Source organism: Vidua macroura, chromosome 3 (assembly GCF_024509145.1).
Source record: "Vidua macroura isolate BioBank_ID:100142 chromosome 3, ASM2450914v1, whole genome shotgun sequence".
Lineage (NCBI taxonomy): Eukaryota > Metazoa > Chordata > Aves > Passeriformes > Viduidae > Vidua > Vidua macroura.
This window is the reverse complement of record NC_071573.1, coordinates 16,386,053-16,406,978: the sequence shown is the minus strand read 5'-3', so window position 1 is coordinate 16,406,978 and position 20,926 is coordinate 16,386,053. Positions and strand designations below refer to the sequence as shown.

At 39.7% G+C, this 20,926-nt stretch overlaps 1 protein-coding gene across 1 annotated transcript in view; it reads right to left on the bottom strand.

Moving 5' to 3' along the window:
• The window catches only part of ADSS2 (adenylosuccinate synthase 2), a 36,917-nt gene extending 33,933 nt beyond the window's left edge, over positions 1 to 2,984 (bottom strand). The window contains exon 1 of the mRNA XM_053973504.1: positions 2,730 to 2,984. Coding sequence (XP_053829479.1) covers positions 2,730 to 2,891 — 162 coding nt within the window. The 5' untranslated portion in view covers positions 2,892 to 2,984. The remainder of the gene's footprint in view (positions 1 to 2,729) is intronic.
• Between the last annotated feature and the right edge of the window lie 17,942 nt (positions 2,985 to 20,926).

Below are 20,926 nucleotides of genomic sequence, written 5' to 3'. Positions count from 1 at the left end.
CATACGTGCAGCCCCTGGACATATTTTAATTTAGCTTAGCTTCTTGTAACAGTTGTTTTTGAAACCACAATAAATTAAATTCTGTTAAATTCTGAAGCTGGCTTCTGGAAAGAAAATACCATTCTCTTCCTCTGAGCACAAGACTGCTTTTCACGACCTCTAAACCCAAGATAAAATACTCTAGAGGGTGCTATTTAGAAGTAGAGTCATAATGCAACTTATTTCCTGATACACTCATTCAGCTAATTGCATCCGAGTAAGGACCTGGTTCCAAATGCCACAGTTGGTTGATCAAATTGGAGTCATCAGCACATGTACTACTTAGGAGACAAGAAGGCATGGCCACAGATTTCAGAGTACAACTTCCCACAATGCCTCTGCAGGCATCGTAAAACTAAGTGATAAGTCATATCTCACTTCTGGGATGGGACCGTTTTCATGCTCTGCATCTGCCCAGAACGAAGGACAGTGAGAAGAACCCTAGTGAGTTTCACTGCAAGTACAACACAAGCTTCCAAGACATCTCAGACCTGTTACATCAACTTTCCTAGGCCTCCAACACTTGTACTAATAAATTTTCCACAAGAGCACTCTGGAAATATTTGACGTCATCCGCAGGCATTCTAGCAACTCTGTGGCATGATGAACAGAAAGAACCATCCTGGAATAAGTAAGAGCATAACAGTGAAATAAGAATCAGAAGCTCCAATTACAGAAAGCTGATATTAGCAAGCACCAGACCAAGTGTGTGACTGTCTTTTTTTCTGGACTTGTACCACTACAAAAAGCACAAGGGTCACACTGATCTACCAGCAGTAACAAGAAGTTCACAAATATGCTTGTATACCTAGCAAGAATATTCAATAATAATTTTTTTTTTTTTTTTATTTTATCAGTGCCACTGAAGGAGAATATTCCTATTTTCTCCTCTCATTCTGAGAAATCATTCTTTGTGCTTACCCTGTTCTGGACCTCTCTTCTCACCAAGGTCTTTTGAACCAATAAAATCCAGTTTTATTTACTAGAACAGCAGAAAGTAAATCCAACAAGTAATAGCTTCCTGCCACTCTGATGAGTTAAATCAACTTACAGAAGTGCTCAATTGCCAGAGCTAGTGCATGGGTGGAGACTCGAGAGCACAGCCATTTACAGGAAGGGAAGAAAGGAGGAAGAAAAACTTCCTTCATCAGGAGCAACAAGCTGTTAAAAATGGCAGTTCACGGCCTGGGATATGGCCATGAAATTCTAGCTTGAGATAACATCAGAATTTTTCCCTTTTCTTCATCCTTTACCCAGCTGATTCAAAACAAGTAACAAGCACATTAAAACATGTGCACGCACAAATTCACTGTTTGCCTCTCTTGTCTCTCCTCCAAAACTTAGTATTAAACATACACATTCACCTAGGTGCCCTTCAAGTTTCAAGAACAAAGTCGTAAAAGACGAACTGAGTCACTCTGTTCTACGACCCACAAAGCCAGGCAGTCATACCACAGCACCACATCAGATTTTATTATTTAAAAAAAAATTAAAAAAAAGAAAACACCAAACCAAAAAACAGAGAGGTAGGAAAAATAATTCATTTGTGAAAACAGCTATTTAAGAATATATTTGTTTACCTCGAACTTTAATTCTCTGAAGTTCAAAATATTGACTTGACAGCTTTGCAACTGACTTGTTTTTGAAAACACCAGTTTATATGCAGTTCTCATTGGATAATAACCATTCAGCATTTGCACTCTTTGGGGAATGGTACGCACTTCCAAAATATGTTTATTTAAGAGCAAATTTAATTTGCGCATTCAAGAAAAGCGCACAGATAGCAACACTTACGTGAAACCTGCACATACTACCGGCATTTTATGCTGCTGTATGTCTCAACTTTAAGAAAAAAACCGTGCGTAGCTTCAGCTCACTGTGTTGTGCTCTAGAGTATTACTATACTAGAGATGCTAAGAAAAACATCTCCTCAGATCTGTGTTGTTTTAACGCAGGCATTAAGAGTATTTTGCTTGCAGGCTGGACTCGTTTTGTTTTTGGTTTTTTTTTTTTTCTTTTTGGCTAGAATAAGGCCTCCGTAGAGAAGAAGAAAATATATAAATATATAAACAGGTAAATGTGGGATCCCATTGACACAATGATCTTGGAGCAAGGGCAGGCGAATCGTTTACCAGCTAGTTTTAGCTGAAGACGACAGAGTTGTGGCAGACTACACGGATCCCCCACGTGCATCCTACAACTCGCGGTCGGTTTCGCGCCGTTCCCGGCGCTGCGGCCCGGGAGGGCTCCAGCCGCCACCGCCGGGGCGGGATCCCGGCACCGCGGCGGGATCCCGGCACCGCGGCGATGCCGCCGAGCGCGGCCCCTTCCCGGCGCCCCCCGGACACAAAGAGTGGGAGGCCTGAGGGGGAACGAGGACGCGACCCCAGGCGCATTCCTCCTGCCGGGGGCCAGCTCTGGGCGGCGAGGAGGGCGCCTTCCTCTTCCTCCTCTTCTCCCGGCGCCGGGACAAAGGAGGCGCGGGAGAGCTGCGGAGCCCGGCACGGGGCTCTCACCAGGGAAGGCTCCGCTGCCCCGCAGCCCCCGCCGCCCCCGGCCTTGCGCCTCCCCGGGCGCTCGGGTAGAACCGGAGCGGTTAGAAGGGGCCGGTGGCGGGGCCACCCGCCTCAAGGTGACACTGGCGGCCTCCCCCGCGCCCCGGCCGCCTCCCTCCTCCTCCTCCTCCTCACCTGGCACCTGCAGACGATGTCGGCGTCCTGCGCCAGCAGATCCACCACCTTGCCCTTACCCTCGTCGCCCCACTGGGCGCCTAGCACGACGGTGACCCTGTTGCCGGGGCGGCGGGCGGCGCACTCGCCGTTGGGGATGCCGGGGCCGCCGTGCTCCGCCATGGCTCGCGCTGCCCGCTCCGGCGCCGCTCCAGGCACATGCGGCAGCGCGCGGCAGCCGCTCCGCTCCCCCCGCCTCCGCCTCCTCCTTCCCCTCCCCGCCAGGCGGGCGGGCGGTGCCGCCGCTGTCGCGTCCAGGTGCCGCCGCCTATCGGCCTGACCTGCCCCACCAGTCCCCGCCAGCCCGACCCCTGCCCTCAGCCGGAGCTCGCCGCTCGTTCGCGTGGAAAACCGGAGCAGCCACCGCCGCTCCCAGCCGCTCTTTTCCCTGACGCTCCCCAACTACGCCTCCCAGTTCCGACTACGTTACCCAACGCGCCGCGCGGCCTCCCCAACGCGGGACGCCGCGGGGAGCCGGGCGCGGAGCATGCTGGGGCGCGTAGGCCCCGCGGGCCGCACCTGCGGCAGGACGGCGCCTCGGGGGTTGCCCCAGGCGGCCTCGCGGCGGCGGGAGGCCGAGGGACAGGGCGGGCGTGGCCGTGCCGGGGCCGCGATGGCGCCTGTACCTGGCGGCCGTGGGAAGAGGACGCCAGGGCGGCGATGCCGTGCCCGTCCCGCAGAGTTGGCTGTGGCTCCCTTTCTCCCTGGGGCTTGAGCTGCCGCGGTACCTGCGGCTCCTGCCGCGGATGTCAGAGTTGCACGCGTGTGTGCAGTGTATCCCAGCGCTGCCTGCGCGCTTGGCCTTGGTGGATTAATGATCGCAAGACTATAAATTAAAGTTTGGGGAACGAAGGCTGAATATAAGAGGCCATTTTCTCCAGAGACACCGGAACATGGCCCCAGGCTTACTCATGAGGAAAAAAAACAATAATGGAAAAAACCATAGCAGAGAAACGCCTTCACCATGCACATTCAGAAGTGGAACTGATGTCTCAGTGGCTGTTTTCATTCCTTCCTCTTTCATAGAACCAACAACCCCGAGGGAAGATGTTTTTTGTCTTTTTTCTTTCTTTTTTTTTTTTCTGTAAAGAAGCTATTAAAAAGGCATAAAATTGGAATGATGTAATAATTATTGCCGAGACAGTAATTCAAAGACCTGAGTCACTGAGCAGTCACAGTCTGCAGCTGTCTGGTGGGCTGTAGTCTTTGATTTTAGTTGCTTCTTTTCTCCTTCAAATTTACTCCAGCCAAGAAGTTGAGGATCTACAGAAACCACTGGAGAAAAGTTTAACTGTGTCTTGTAAAGCTAGAGAGGTATGTAATGCATAATTAAATACAATATTGACAGAGTGCTTTAAAAAAAAAAACCAAAACAACTGGAAATACATAAATCCTGAATGTCAGTGCTAACATGCTATGACAAAGTAGTCAATTTGGAACAAAGATACTGAGCAACTGCACATGATGGGAGGCAATTGTGTGTATACAATTCAAGGAGCATAATTCCTTAAAGAAACCTTATAGTCCATATTTTGTCTGCTTTTGCTAAAAAAAACCCCGAACATAGTCATGACTTCTGTATCCCCGCACAGAGCTTGTGGGAAATCTCTAAAAGCCATATGGAGCTCCTGAAGTAGTTTTTCTCCAGTCTTCATGACACAATGGCAAATTTTGCTCTAGTACAGTCACTTCTGAGGCCATAGATCATCCTCATGACTCCTCAAGCAAGGGTCAAGATTGTTTCAGGATATGATTCTCCAGTATAGCTGAATCATATTAACACTTCACCATTGCCAAAGCAAATATTACCTTGGATCTCAAAATAATTTTGAGTTCATGGTGTCCTAGTAATGGGGTGTTAGTGTAATGTCACTTTCCAAAGAGTCTCAGACACAGGAATCTGTTGCTCTGCTATTTTTATTTGGTGTAGGAGAGCTCTGAGATTATGTTTTGGTATGGTTTCTTGTTAGGGAAGAAAACGATAAACACTTCACTTCCAGAAAACCTGTAAATATTTAATAAAGATCAAGTTAATCAATACTGGTTGGTACTGCAAGTTTTAGAATTTTTATGTAATATATGGAATTATGTGGGTCCATCTTATTTGCAAACTAATGGAGGCTTTCATTTCAATATTAAAAGATACTAAATATTCTTTATTGGCACGATTTACTAACCGTATTTATAGTATAGTTCTAAAACCTGGTAACTTTTGACCAAAAGCACAAACACGACTGGTGTCTAATGCCCATTATCAAAAACAGGCACTGCACTTGTTGTGGCTCATCTGGTGTAAGCAAGAAAACCAGCAAGAACATGAAATGCTACTGTACCGGGTTGTTCCTCTAACATGCATGGACTGTATTTGCTTTTTGCCTGCCTTGGTCAAGCTGAGTCTGCTCTGGGAGAGGTCAGGTAGGCATCTAGAGGTGTCACAAAACAGCAAGAGTTTATGTTAAAGGAGTGAAGGAATGTGACTGCCTTTTTGGCATTAGCAAGATGGTATGTGGGACTGCCTTTGTAAAACTGAACACATGGAAGATGAGTACACTGGTAAAGCTCGGGTTGTATCATCTTCTGGATTGTTTACAGGGTTATTGACAGGATACAAAGAACTGAGGTAGTTACGTTTATCACAAATTTCACACTATTTTGGGTACATTCAGGCTTTTCATCTGACTCCATTTCCTGCCTCCCAATAAATGCAAGAGACTCAGGATTTTTTGATAAACATTAAACAGAAGCAGTGTGAAATCTGCATTTCATTCAGATGTTTTAATGATATATGTGAAATTGTTACCTCCTTGTGTTTTCAATTATACTAATGAAGTATCCCACATATTCTGATTATGCATTTAAAAAAATACATACCAAGTAGTTTAGAGAATCTGGGTAAGAACTTCAGTAGTTCAGAAAATCAAGAGTGAGCAGAAATGAAGGGAAAATGCTGTAACAAGGAAGAAGGCCAGCTGGACTGTTACCTCATGGCTGATGGGCCAGAGTATGCTATTTCTTTCTCCTTAATGATACTTCTTAATTGTGTTGAAGGACTACTGAGTGACAATATGATACAGCTTCTCCTACTGTAAGCAATTTCTGAGTCTCAGGAAAGATACAGATCAAAGAAATGACCCTTGGCAATGAAAATGTCAGGGCATATGACCTATGGTAGGAGTTTTCTGTTAAAATTGGTTCTGCCTGTGACAATGATGTAATACACAGATACTTTACAGGGAGGTCTTATCTACGCTAAAACAGTGGTTGCAGAAAAGTAGTCTGTGGGCCATGTGGGCCATGGTTAGCTAATCTGCATGTGTCATACAGAACAGTGTTAAAGAATAAAATTTTTAAATTTTTCACTAATCTCATGAAAACATCCAGTAAAAGATAAGTTAGTTTTACTTACTGATTATTTACAGCATCTTTAGAGCATTTTCTTATTGTAAGTTGATGTTAAGATGTACAGCGACTCACAAAAAATATTAGGTGTTGAAAATGTTAAAGTCAAAAAAAAAAAAAGAATCACTGTGCCAGACACGGTTGGCATCTGTAGTACTTCAAACTCTCCAGAATGCTGTCAGCTTAGCTTAGGAGGAAGAGAAATCATTATGCAGTCAGGACATACATAATTTTATTTGAACAGTGTGCTAATGTAATTGATCCCTGCTTGTTGCCTGTTATTACTATTTTTAAATTAGTTTTTCCATTTAAAATTCCCCTTAATTATTTTTGTTACCTTCATTAATCTTTTTTCATCATGATAACAATGAGATAATGAACATTACAAAGTAATGTTTTTGTATGTTATCACAAATTATATATTTGGATGCACTAGCAAGTGTTCCTAGGTCTATTTTTTTTGTTGTTGCTGTTAAAATAGTTCCCTTATCTGGGTCATTGCAAAAGTGTCAGCTCAAGGGAGGGGAACACAGTAGCCCCAGTTTACACAGGCTTAATCTGTTTGAGAACGGCACCCTGAGTTCACAATCTCTTGAAAGTGCAACTAGGGCTTTGGGTAAGAGCTACTGCATCAATAGAAATGCAATTTGGTTGTTAAATACAGATTAGAATAAAGTTTTGTCTCTGTTAACCTGAAACTCATATACCTAAGTCTTGAAAACCCTTAATTTCTTCTGCTACTAATCCTATCTGATGTTTTGGGCCATGATAGTATGGGACTAAGCAGGTGAATGGGGCAAAGTGTGACCTTAAAGGCAGGTGATCAAGATGTGTGGGCCTCTAGAATGACCCATTCGGCATTCTCAGAGAGCTCGGGGCTGGGAAATGTGCCCTGCCAGCTGCCTGTCACTCAGGGACTTGTTTATGGAGCTGTTGAGAGACAATCTTCTTGTAGTTCCCCAAAGTGTCACTGATACTGCACAGTAGTCAGGTTGTCTCACATACATGTAAGAAAAACTTGAGCCAAAAGCTTTATGAATATTTTACATGCTTTTATGCTCAAGCTTCTCTCAAATTATTTTTTCCTTTTCTCTTTTTTTTTTTTACATTTGGTCCAGTGTGCTTATAAATAATGCGATAATCCTTCAGTCTCAGAGGTGTAGACTGTCTGTCATTGGAATGCTGAACTGTAGATACATGCTCAGTTTAAAAGAACTTTGAGTTTTTTTTCAGATGATCCTGAAATCTTAAAGTTTTCAAGGTGTAATATAAATACATTCTTAGTTGTCCTTATCTCATGCTAAAGAGGGTTAACCATTTGTGTGTTATTTTAAAAATAATTTTAGTTCACCAAAACCAACACTAAATTGTCTATTTGCTGAGACTTACAGAGTAAAACAATAATAAAGTCTGTGTAAATAAATTTGTGATCTGATCACTGTATACTCATGATACTTTGGATGCAGATGTCTCTCATAGTCTGTAGTAAAATGGAGCTCCAGAACTGGATATGCTGTTTACAAAATAACCCATCTTTATTGCTAAAAAATTGTGAGGGAAAACTGCCAAGTAAGAACAGAGTTTCATTAGTGCAAAGATGGTTAGATGAATCAATGAATCTAAGATTTCTGACAGCCTTGTTTATTTTATATCAATATTAAATATTTTACATGTATCCCTTTAGCATCCAGCTACTCTGCTCTACAGGCCTAGTGAAATCCCATACCTTCTCTGGGGACAAAAGGCAGCTGGTTATCATGTGAAGCTGCAAAACCCCTCAGCTTTTGCAATGACCACTGAGTGTTTTTATACCTCTTTCTGCATTCTGTAGTATGATTAAGGCTTAAAAGGAATGTAGGATGTTACCAAATTTTAATCTTACATTAAATGGGAGATTAAAAAAAAATCATGCAGACATTATTGATATTAAGTAACAATGAATGCAAAAAATGTAAGGAACATCTCCTGATTTCATATTTTCTTCTACCAGAGGAGATTGCTGAAACTTAATTCATGAACATCAAAACTAATTGATGCCTGTTTGTGTTCTTTAACTCTCTCTGAGTTTCCAGTCATGCCCACATGTTTGTAAATAGTCTCAGTGAACACAACTGGACTATCCATGAATCAAAGCTTTTTCTACAAGTAATAATATAGACGTATATATTTCTACAAGCAGATGTATATATTGATACAAGTAGATGTATATATTGATACAAGCAAAACATAAACTGATAGGACTAGGAAGAACAGTGCATCAAAGCAAAATGTACTCCTGATCATTCTATTTTTTTCATGTGGTAAGTGATGGCACCTTCACAAACAGACAGGTATTTTTCTGTGTAAATATTTTTTGTAAACATGTAATAGTATCATTTTCTGTAGAAAATAACATATAGTATTTAATTCTCTGATGTAAATAAAAATCTATCAGTTTGGAATCTATGATTTTTTCGATAATGTATATCTATAGTCAGGTCAAATTGAGAACTCCTTTGTATTTTGAATTAAAATCCATAAGAGATTTCTGTACTTAGAACTTGACTAAAAATGAAGGATATTAACATGTAAATTCAGATGTAGCACTGAACAAATCCTCAGCTACTCATTGCCTGAGGTAAATTAGCATTTCAAGACAGAATTGCAGAAGGCGGCTCATGAGCAATAGATTACAAAGAAGAGACAAATTTGAGAGAATAAAGTTGCAGCTAAAAAACATCTTCAGAAGTAATTGAAGAGAGGGTGCCACTGTGGTGTGGAGGGAGAGAGAATGCTCTTGAAGTGTGCTAGAGAAGCCAGGAAAAATGAGTAGTGAAGCATAAGAGCACATATTTTAGCATGGCAAGACCTGACAGGAACCCTGACAACCCTGGCAGTTGTCAGTCTAGGAAGCCCTACCAGAGTTATGATCACCTTGGACTTGGAAGCATTAGGAAAAAGGAAAGGAAAAGTCTAATGGTTGTGAGACTACTGAAAAAAAGCTCTGTAGACTTTCTGAATAAACCCATTAGCTTTTAGGTGAAAACAGTAACTTGTGTTCTGCTCCTATCATCCATGGAGTTTGCTAGTATTTGGCTTGCTTTATTTATTGTGGAGGAAAACATCTGTAATGCTAGTCAGGAGTATTCTAATGAAATACTTCTGCTTATGAAATATGTATACAAAGACCTGTTTCTCTAAACATAATAGAAATAAATAGCAGTACATTTATTTGTCATGAGTTTTGAACCCTTCTGATAATTCCTGTGAATCTAAAGTATCATGTGCTTGCCCTCAAAGCTGTGTAACTGTTCTGTTTATTTCTACAGTAGGATAGAAGCTTCTTACTTGGATTTTTTTTTGTCAACCCCAGGGTATTCTTTCATGCATTTGATTAATCTTTCACTGTTTGATTAGTGTTAGTATTTTCTGATAATGTCTTCCTAAATTTCCCAGATACTACTGTAGAAATGAGCACTTCATTGCTCTTCTAAATTTTGTTTTCCTGGAAGGAATCCAATGAGCACAGTTACCAAACTTAAACAAAACATGTTTGACAAGAAGCCCAAAACAGCCTTAATAGCAGCAATCTCTCATCCTAGAAGAAACAAAGATCCACTTTTTCTTCTTCCACTTCAGACACAGTAATTAAAATTACTGGTGTGTTTGCTTGATAACTACAAATTTAGTTTTGTAGTCATAGAGGTTTTTTCTGCAAATTTGAAGAAAACCTGTAGTTATGGGATCACAGAATCCTTAGGGTTGGAAGGGACCTCTGGAGATCATCCAATCCAACCCTCCTGCCAAGTCAGGGTCACCAAGAGCAGGTTATATAGGAACTTATTCAGGTGGGTTTTGAATGTCTCCAGAGAGGGGGACATCACAACCTTCCTGAGCAGCCTGTTCCAGTGCTCTGCCACCTTCAGTATTTTCAGAAGTCCTGCTTTCTTTAAATAGTACACATTTTTGGTAAGAGATAATCTATGTTAGAAAAAAACTATGAAAAAATGCCTAGAGTATGTTTAAAAATGAGAAACATCAGCAAAAAAGGGTTCCTCTTTAAGTATTAAAATATTTATGCAGTGAATACAACCAAAGCCAGTATGTTAAGAATAATATTTTAGACACTATATATACATCTTATACAAGCAGACTGATTTAAATTGTGTAAAATACTCAACACAATCTTTTTAATGATAAAGTAATACATAATTTACTATTTTTGTAGAACTGATCCACTCTCCATCAGTGAAAGCAAGGTAAATTTGAATTTGAATATATTCTTTGGCCTTATATCTTAATTTAGCTATTCCATTTTTTTCTCATTTTTATGGAAAACAGTTTTGACACAAATTCAGGCTGATTATGGCAGACTTTGGCAGACCAACCCATTATTAATGTCTTTGAATTTCTGTATTTGTTTGAAAATTTTTAAATGTGTGTGGCATACAATGACTCTGATTAAACATTCTATTGGTACAGTAAACTAGTATCGTCTTATTTATAAAATTCCTTATTTCATAGCATCTGCCAAATTCAATATAAAGAGTTGATAACATACATTATTTCTTACCTCAACCCCTCTTTAAGAAGTTGTGATCATGTGGGAAAATATGAAAGCCTTCAATAGTAAAAAAAAGTGTCCTTGCTAACAAATTGAATTCATAAGTAGTTTGCAGTCTGCCAATTTTATTTAACTTCACAGCTGTGGAGGCAAGCTTATATTCTTCCTGTGCAAGTTCTTCTACTCAGCCACCTCTGAGCAAGCAGCTGTATGATTACTCAGCTTGCCCCATTCTAAGGATGGATTGCAAGACTCGGCATTTTGATTTGAGCAGATGAATAGGAAACCGCAGGATGCAAACTGTAGCATGTAAACTTGCAGCATGTCAGCTGTTTTATAAAAACTGCCTCTGTGCACATCCCTACACTGCTATACTTCGTGGGGAAGGTGGTGAGTCCATCCCACTGAATGTTTATTCCTCTTGCATATGCCATGAGATGGAAATACCAGGTGTTAGTCTTCATGACTGATACAGCAGTATGTCAGCAATGTGCCAGTCATGGAAGCATACGTGATACACACTAAAATAACAGCTTTGTAACATTTCCTTGACAAATTTAGCAGTGAGTAACTGCTCTTCCTTTGCTGCAGCGGAACAGGCTGTATATACCTGCACAGCACAAGGAATGGAGAGAGACTGAGAAAGAGCTCCTGAGGGAAGTGTGATGTCATGGGAGGACAAAAAAATTCTTCTGCATAAAGTCTTATCCTTTCCTCCTTTATTTCTGAGAAAGGAGGTGCTGCTTCCCTCACAGAATGCCCAGAATGGGGAATGAACCACAGTGGGTCATCTGGTCCAAGCTCCCTACTCAAGCAGGGTCATCCTAGAGCACAGGATTGCATCCAGAGACTTCATAACATCTCTGGACAATCTGTTCCAGAGCTCAGTCACCCATATAGTAAAGAAGCTCTTCCTCATATTCAGGTGGAACTTTCTGTGCATCAGTTTCTGCCATTCTCCTGTCCTACTGCTTGGCACCACTGAGCGGAACCTGGATCCATCCTCTTGGCACCCCTCCTTTAGATACTCATAGACATTTATGAGGTCCTCTCTCAGTTGTTTCTCTCCAGACTGAACAGTCCCAGCTCCCTCAGCCTTTCCTCATAATAGAGATGCTCCAGTCCCTTAATCATCTTTGTTTTCCTGAGGAGCCTAGAATTGGACACAGCATTCCAGATGTGCCTCACCAGGGCTGAGCAGAGGGACAGGATCACCTCCCTTGACCTGCTGGCAATGCTCTTCCTGATGCACCCCAGGATTCCATTGGCCTTCTTGGCCACAAGGGCACACTGGTGGCTCATGGACAGCTGGTTGTCCACTAGGACCACCAGCTCCTTCTCCATAGAGCTGCTCCTCAGCACCTTGGCCCCAAGCCTGTACTGGTGCCTAGGGTTATTCTTCCCCAGGTGCAGGACCCTGCATTTGTCCTTGTTGAATTTCAGACAGTTCCCCTGTGTCCATCTCTCCAGCCTGTCGAGGTCCTTCTGAAGGGCTGCACAGCCCTCTGGGGTACTGCTCCTCCCAGCTTTGTGTCATCAGGGAACTTGCTGAGGAGGCATCTGTGCCTTCATCCAAGTCATTGATGAACTTGTGAAACAATACTGGGCCCAGTAAGTGAACCTTGGGGACACCACTAGTGACAGGCCTCCAACTAGACCCTGCGCCACCAATTACAACCTCTGGGATCTGCTGTTCAGCCAGGCTCCATCCACCTCACTACCCACCTATCCAGTCCACAATTCCTGACTTTGTTTATGAGGATATTGTGAGAGACCTTGTTGAAAGCCTCACTGAATTCAAGGTAGACAATACTCACTGCTCTCCCCTCATCCATCCAGGTAGTTGTTTCATCATAAAAGGCAATCAGGTTGGTCAAACATGATTTGCCTTTAGTGAATCTATGCTGACTACTCCTGATCACCTTCTTGTCATCCATGTGAATAGAGATGGCCTCCAAAATGAGGCACTCCACGACCTTTCCAGGGATTGAGTTGCTTGTTGCCTGTGCAAATCAAAAAGAAACAGAGTATAAGATTACCTTACAGCACTTGCCTTACCTAAGTTAATATTGTTACATTATCTTGTGTGCTGTCACAAGAAGAAATGCTATTGTAGTGATAAATTAGTATCTGTTAAAAAACTAACAATATGTGACTCTCTTTTACTCATTACAGGTTAATTTTGTGGCTATATGATCCTGAAAGTGCAGATCCTTCCAAACAGATCCCACTGCAATTATTCCATCACAAACTGAAATTATGCCACTTAAGATAAAAAGTTAAATGCAAGTCTTGTGACAATTTACCAGTTGAAAATGAAAATATCTTATTGAAATATACTGCTTGTATACATCTTTATTTATTTGCTTTAACTGTGCTAGGAAAAATAAATTTGCAGGGGTTTCTTTCCTGACAATACTGCAGCAGTAACACAGGTATAATAAGTAAGGTGAAGCTTATTATCTATTTCATAGAGATAGAATAATTAGTAAGTTTTAGTGCTTCAGTGAAGTTTCAGTTTTAATAAAAATTTTATGCAGAAATTTTAACTGGCAGTAACATGCCAGTCAAACCAAAGACTCATCTAAGAGTTCCACATACACCTGTTTGGCAAACTGTCAGAAAAAGGTTTAGGCAAAAGCATTGTGGAAGTCATGATATGTCAACAACAGGAATGTCAATTTACTTGTTTAATTTAGACCTAAAATGTGACTACCTATTGTACAAGCTATTCTCTACAGTTTCATATCTGCACTGAATGGAGAACCATTTAAGAGATTATCCCACATGGATTAGTTTAGGGATTAATATGTCTAATAAATTTTGTTAGGAATGGGTTTCTGACCTAAACAATTGGTGGAAAGTAATCAGTATTTAGGACAATATCTGGCATAAGATATGCATCCATGGCATCACAATTAATTTTGATATTTTATTTATTCTTAGGTTGCTGTCATTATATCTTGTCTATTTTTTTAACATTTCTTAGTATCTTCAAGATTAAAATGAAAGAGAAGAAAAAGATAGCAATATTAATTGTATTGTGAAGGCATTTTTGCTGTTACATAACTAGGTGTTAGGAAACTGGTTTTGTTTTTTGTCTGCTGCTATGGAAAGAATGCACTGAAAACTGAGTGTTGTATATTCTGAAATTATTAGATTGAGTAAATATCATTTTAATGGTATGCCATTGTTTCAAAATTTATTTTATAATACCAAAGCATTTTCCAAGAATTTCAAAAAAGATATCATGTAATAAACAGCCTTATCACAGGTGGACTAAAATAAAATTAATAATAAACTTTGTTCTACTTAAACAGTGTTCTCAGAGACTGTGCAAACCTTTTTGGAATTTGAGACAGATATCTATTGTTCATACCTATTTGAAAAACAGAAGTATTATTCTCAGGAGCATCCAAAATTTGGATACAGTATATTTTTTGGTTTGTTTTTATTTGTTGAATGCTACTTAAAATTGTTACACTTGCAACTCTACAAACAGCCAATGATGAGTAGGACCATGATGAAAGAAAGCCGTTGATGAGATGGCCATGTCTGGGTCTCTTTATTCTACTTTGAGATAACTTTGTGCTTCAATAATGATTTTGCCATTTTTCTTTGAAGACAGGTTAAAGACAGTGGATGATGAGCTGTCATCTGCACATTTAGCTGCCCTTTGTTTCATTCAGCATAGTACCTAAACTTAAGTAAGCCTTTCTGTCAGTCCTAAAAAACTCACTGCATGTAATTGTTCTACTCTCTTTGAATAGAAGCTTATGGAGTAAGAAGAAAGCAAGATCAAAAATTCTGAGTTTTTACTTGATTGAGAGTTTATAAGACAATAGAACAAAGCAGTAACTAACATTGATGGGAACATACCAGGAGTTACATGTAGCAAAAGTATTTGACACAAGTTTTGTGATCTGTAACATTTCATACATCACAGGCCTTCCTAATCCAAATCTAAATCTAATCTATCAAATCTAATTTTTTCATGAGGTAGTGAGGATGACTCTGAATGTGTATATTACAAGGGGTTCTCAACTGCAGATGTTTCCTGAAGCATATTTGCCATCTGACCCTTACCCATTTTGTACACTCTCTTAATGCCAGTTATAAAATGTTCACGTCTATTTTTGTGGCTTTACCTTCTTTTTATTGAAGAGTTTACTCTCAGCATGTAGTTAATGCTATTTATTATATTGCAAGAAACAGGTATGATCTTTACTGGATAAACAGTGCCGTTTTATGTAGGTTTGGTTTCCTCTCCCTCAGCCGCCATTTATTGTACCTTTCTATTTTATCACTAGATGGCAACATAGCATAACACCAGATCAAAAGTTGCTATAACCAGAAATGGGCTTTTCCTATCTAGTTTTTCACAGCAGGGTATCAATAATTCACTTCCCTCCTTGAAATGGGAACTTACACATTCTGGCAATTTCAGTGAATTGCTTCTTAATGGTGCAAGTTCTAGCATTACTTACTAACTGCAACTTTTTTACACAACTGAAGTGCAGAATAATCAAGTCAGAGAAAATAAAACTACTTTTATTTACAGTCTTTTTCTCCTACCAAATCCATTGGAAGGAGAATCCATTGATTCATCTGAATTATCTCACATATATTTGGTTATTTTGTCGCAACACCTTAAATTGAAGCCAGTGGCACATATGTTTACATCTAGAAGAGCAGAATTTGCATAATTTTCAACTTTCCAAATATTTAATTTATTGAGATAAGTCTGGAAGTTAATATATGGAAGAAACAACTGAAGTAAATTTGGGGTGAAGCAACTTGTATCCATTAATCATATGTAAGAGATGCCCTACCATCCCTCTTGAGAGCCCTGAACCCATAGATAATTCAAATTCTAGTCAGACTGGACAGGAAGATTATCACTAGACAAGGTAAGAAAACTGAAATTTCAAGCTCTGTTTCTCTGGAGATACATTTTCCGGTGAAATGAGAGAAAAAGAAATAAGACCACTCTTAACTGAGGTACCAGCTGCTTTTGCTTTTGGAACCTTAAACAGACTCAACAGTTTTGCTCAGTATTTGGTAAACAGTTAATTTTAGAGGCTCTTAGGCTTCTTAAGTCTTCTCTGAAACTCAGCATCTCAGGAAACTCAAAACACTTTGTTAGAGTAAGAATAGGTTCTGTCCTGCATCACGTTTACTCCTGAAGCCATAATTAAAAAGCTTAATACTGAGCTGAATTATTTGATTTTTGAGTTTCTGTTAGTCCTGCTGTATTCTGATGTACTGAAACAGAATTGCTTGGGCCCTGATATTTAAACAAGTCATCTGCTTCAAAGATGATGGTCTTTTGTAGCCAGATCCATTATTATCCTATGTATTTAATGAGTCGTATTCTGCCAACTGAAATGAAGGAAGCAATATTGGAAGGCTGTCAATTAACTTTCATTATCCACATTCTCTTTTTCCTGGGAATGTTTTCAAGGAAACCTCATAGGTTTATGTGCTGTTTGTTCAGTTTCTAGATTATGAACACTCAATGGTCCTGCAGTATCTAACGAAATGATAACAAAAATGCATGGAAAGCAAACAGTACTTCAGGATTGCTTTATTTTAGATATTTCTTAATATCATTCCAAGGCCCAAAAATTCATTTCCTAGCCATGAAAATTGTATCTCCCTCTGTTCCCCACAAAACAGTGACCTCTCCATTAAACCGTATGCTTCCCAACAATAGGGGTTTTTTAGATGTTGAAACTTCCTACATAAAGGATGGATTCAGAACTTATACAGAAATAAAAGTAGATTGTCAGATGCTTTGGCCCAAGACCTAAATAACAATGTAACTGATGTGACTTAACAGATAATTGAATCAAAATTTTAATAAATGGTACTTCTTATAAGTGAGAAGCTAAGAAGTAAAACACAAGCTTCTTGAAAGAGAAATAACTAGAATATGTTCAAGATCCTGGTGTTCATCTGTCTATGCAGTGCAGGTAGGTTATCTCTAGTTCTCATTTGACATTTAAGATGTGGATGGTGTTCATTAAATGTCTGGATGAATCTATTTTAGATCCTCTTTCCATTGATGTAATGCTGGTTTTGGCATTAAAAATGACCAACAAGTTTATTTAAAGAATATTTTGACATAAGGTCAGCACACTGTCTCTGGTTCTCACTGCATGAGCTCATGCTGCCATATGAAATCATTTTTAGGGTCACAGCTTAAATTTGTAAATGCATTTCAGTGAAGCTCTTCCAATTACATTAGCTGCTAATGTATCCCAAACCATCTTGATTTCTTAATGTACATCCTTGATAAAAACTTTAAGATATGTTACTATTTACCTAATCACTGTGTCATTTCTCCTACAGAGTGGAAAACAAGTACTTGGCAGCATGGACACCTTCTTGGATATAATGAAACATTTAATAAAATAGGAGATACAGCAAACTGAATTAAAGTTCTTGAATTTTCAAAGTGCTGCTTCTTTATCTGGAGAGCTTGTTATCTATGACTCAGTCACATCTAAATTTATGTTGTTGCTGATCTACAGTGGCTGCAGCTCCTCCACCTTTTTTTCCAGTTTATAATGAAGATAATTTTGTGACTTAAAATTTTTTTAGTTGCCTGCTCCTTGCAGGTCTGTTATGAGGATGACATGCATAAATGCAACATCATTTGGGCTGCTGTGGGATGATGTATTTACTACACTTACAAAAACAACACTGCTAATGGATATTGTCGGTATTTGGATCAAAATCTTCTCTATCAGGAATTCTTCATGGGATCACTATTCTCACCAGATTATTCTCAGTTAATTAAAGAATATTTTAGAGTAGGTTTTTTTTTTTATTTAAGTGCTAAAGTAATAGAAATTTCAGGTAGGAGATTATTGAAGCTACCCTTTTGAAAATGACAGCTGCAGAAAAACTCATTTTATTCATCTGTTAAGACTGAAAATTATTATTTTTAGATTAACAGATATACCATGAAGAGAGTTAGCAAACTAGAGCCATTTATTCTTCAGATATTGTAAACTTGCATCTGTATCAGTATGACTCTAATAGGAAAATTCTGATTTTCAGCCTTAGCATTTCTTACAGGAAGATAATAGATTATTTTTGTCCAGTTCTGTTTGACTAGAAGTTTAATGGCATGATAACTTTGATTTTTTGCAAAGAGAAGGTGACTAAAATGGCATGATAATTTTTCAGTACATCAAAAAGAGATTATTTTGCAGTTTTCTGTCATTGTAAGGCACTGGCTTTTGGATTACAATCACAGCATCATACCAAAGATATATGGAATTCCTAAGTGGAACACAACTATTACTAAGAAAAGTCCTTTTATTCATTATTTTAGCCTAAGGAAACCTCATAAGTCTTTCCCATGGTAGTTGCTTGTCTTTACTTGGCTATTATAGGAAAATCAGCAGGTGCCATTCACTCAACAGGCAATGGTATGGTTTTTTGGCTACTTGAATCACCTGGAAACTGTACAAAAGACCAATCTCAGTCCATCTCTATGAAGTTCATCTCAGTTCATCTCAATGAAGTTCAGTGGACCAGTGCTGGACATCACCACAGACATGTCCTACAAAATTGTTCGTGAAACTTGACAGATGTTACTCTACGATTTCGAGCTGCTGTTCTAATCAAAAACATTTCAGATGGTGCAGGACCATATGGAAAAAATCTCTCAGACAAAATTAGTCAGTTCCAATGCCACAATAAATATCCATTGGAACAAGGCTTGCAAGATGAAGTTATCAGACTTACTGGGCACTCAGTCTTATCTACTGATACATTTCATGTGACACAGAGGTGGATCCCAACAAGGCAGCCTGGTGATCGCTGCACGTAGAGCAGCAGCTGAGGCACTGCAGACAAAGAACAATAAGCAGTCAGGCAGAGCGGGGCAGAACTGCCAGCCCAACCAGTGCACACTGTAGGCAGCCAGACCAATGGTATTGCCAAGAATATTTTCATAAAAGGTCTTGATAAATATTTCTGCTAATAACCCCTAGGTACCATAAAAAGGCATACTGACAGTGCCATGAGAGGATGTCAAGGCACTGAAGCCATTTTCCTGTTGATCCTTTTTAAACAGAAGTCAGGGCTCACAGAAGACTCTACCTGAGTACCATTTCCATGCTGATTCAACAAGAACCATGAGAAAGAAACCCATTAATCAATCTCCCAGTGTTCTTTGTTGGGACTGTTTCTGCCACAAGGCCACTGCAGCTTCCCTGGCTGACCCACAAAAGTCTTGTCTTACTACCCCTGGCATAGGCAAGAGAATTCTCTGTCCATATGGGAAAACAAGCTGAGCCTTTGACCTTTTTTTCTTGTTAGACTGCAGGATGTTTAAAATAGAAGTGCACTTTAATATACTGTAGCTATAAACAGATCTGCATGACTCAAAATCAGGTCCAGCAACATACCTTACATGAGATAATGATTGAGCTCAAATGCAAAACCAAATTATACAGGAGATGGAAGCAGAGCAAGCTAACAAGGACATGCAGGGACAGAACTGGGAAAATCTAAGCTTGGTTGGAATTGAAACTAGCAAGGAACATGAAGGGTAACAAAGATGGGTTTGTAGGTCCATCAATAGCATAAGGAAGAAAATGGAAAAGGTGAACCCACTGCTAGGTCAGGCTGGAGATCTATTAACAAAGGATAAATAGAAGACTGAAGTATTTAGTGCGTTCTTCCTTCCCTCAATCTTCATTGATAAATTCTGTTTTCAGTTTTTCCAGGCCTCCATTAACATTAAATTTTGTGGAGTTACTATTTACAGTATCAATGGATCCAAACAGGGACTCCTTAGACAAGCTGGACATGCACAATTCACAGGATGAGACAGGATATCTTTGTGACTGCTGAGAGACCTGGCAGATGCCACTGCAAGGCCACTCTTTGTTGTCTTGGAACAGCTGTGATGATCAAGGGGGAAAAGGTAATCAATAACAGATGATTTTAAATGCTCATGTATTCTTTGTGCCAGATTTCTACATTTTCTATAATCTTTTAAGAAAATTTCCAGAAACTGCACCTCTCTGTGAATCTAAGGTACCTTGGGCTCCTCTAACTTCTCGTTTATGGCTGAAAATTGGTGCTTCTCTAATCTTGACTATTTCTACACCTTTGAAAATGAAACAGATAATAGCATTTGCCATAAAGACAAAGAAACCAGACTGCTCTTTGAGTATATTGCTCCAATACAAGAACAGAAACATGTCACTTCATAAAGTAAATGTAGCTAAGATTGGTAAACGATGACTTTGGTTTGTGTTTTTCTTTGAGATTTTCTGTGTTCCCATTAAGGGCTCGGGCACGTTGTTTTTCAGTTTTACAGTGCAGACGTCCCTGGGTTCATACATTGTGCTTCTATTGTGGTGACAGTGCCCACAACTGATCTCTGCCCCTCGACCAAACAGCCAGATTGATCTCTGTGAGCATCTTGGAGTGTCCCCATACCATACTTCCTCACTCTCCCAATTACTCACATAAATGCAGACTGCTGTAACACACACCATATATGGCATAGCTTTCTGCGGTGTTCACTCACACTTAACATTGCTTCTCACACCTACCTAATCAGTCTTTTGGCTCAAAAGAAGGATTTTCTTGTCTTTTGCAGATAACTGCAGGAAAAGATAAGCTGCATCACTGAGGAAGTCAGAGCTGTAATATTGTGTTATTCCTCTATCTAAAAGTCTAGTATTTAAATGGCAAAATTCAATTTTTAAGTCAAATAAATGACACTTGGGATTTATTCTTCACAGAACATGAAATTTCTCTCTCCTGTCACTACAGGCTACAAGTTGTATTTTCCTCTCCTGCTTTACAATGCATCTTATAAACTGAAAACAAACAAGAGACAATGAAGACTAAGTGATTTGTAACAAGTCATTCCAACACTATATCTTCCAGTAAATGCATACTGTTAGTTGGAAATGGAGCCCTTGCCTTTTCAGGTAAGGGTTTTGACCCCTGCAGATTTAAGAAATTATAATATTTTCCTCAGTATTCCTCAATATGGAAGCAACTTTTTCCCACAAAAGGTTTCGGTTTAATAACCATGAGTTTCCTAGCTTTTAACCAAAGGAGCGAAGAACATTACCCAATGGACATATGGGCCTGTCCACATATTTTACTGGCAAAGTAAGGCATTACAGCCAACCTCAGGTTCACACACAGGTCCCTGAAGTGCCTGAATTACGTA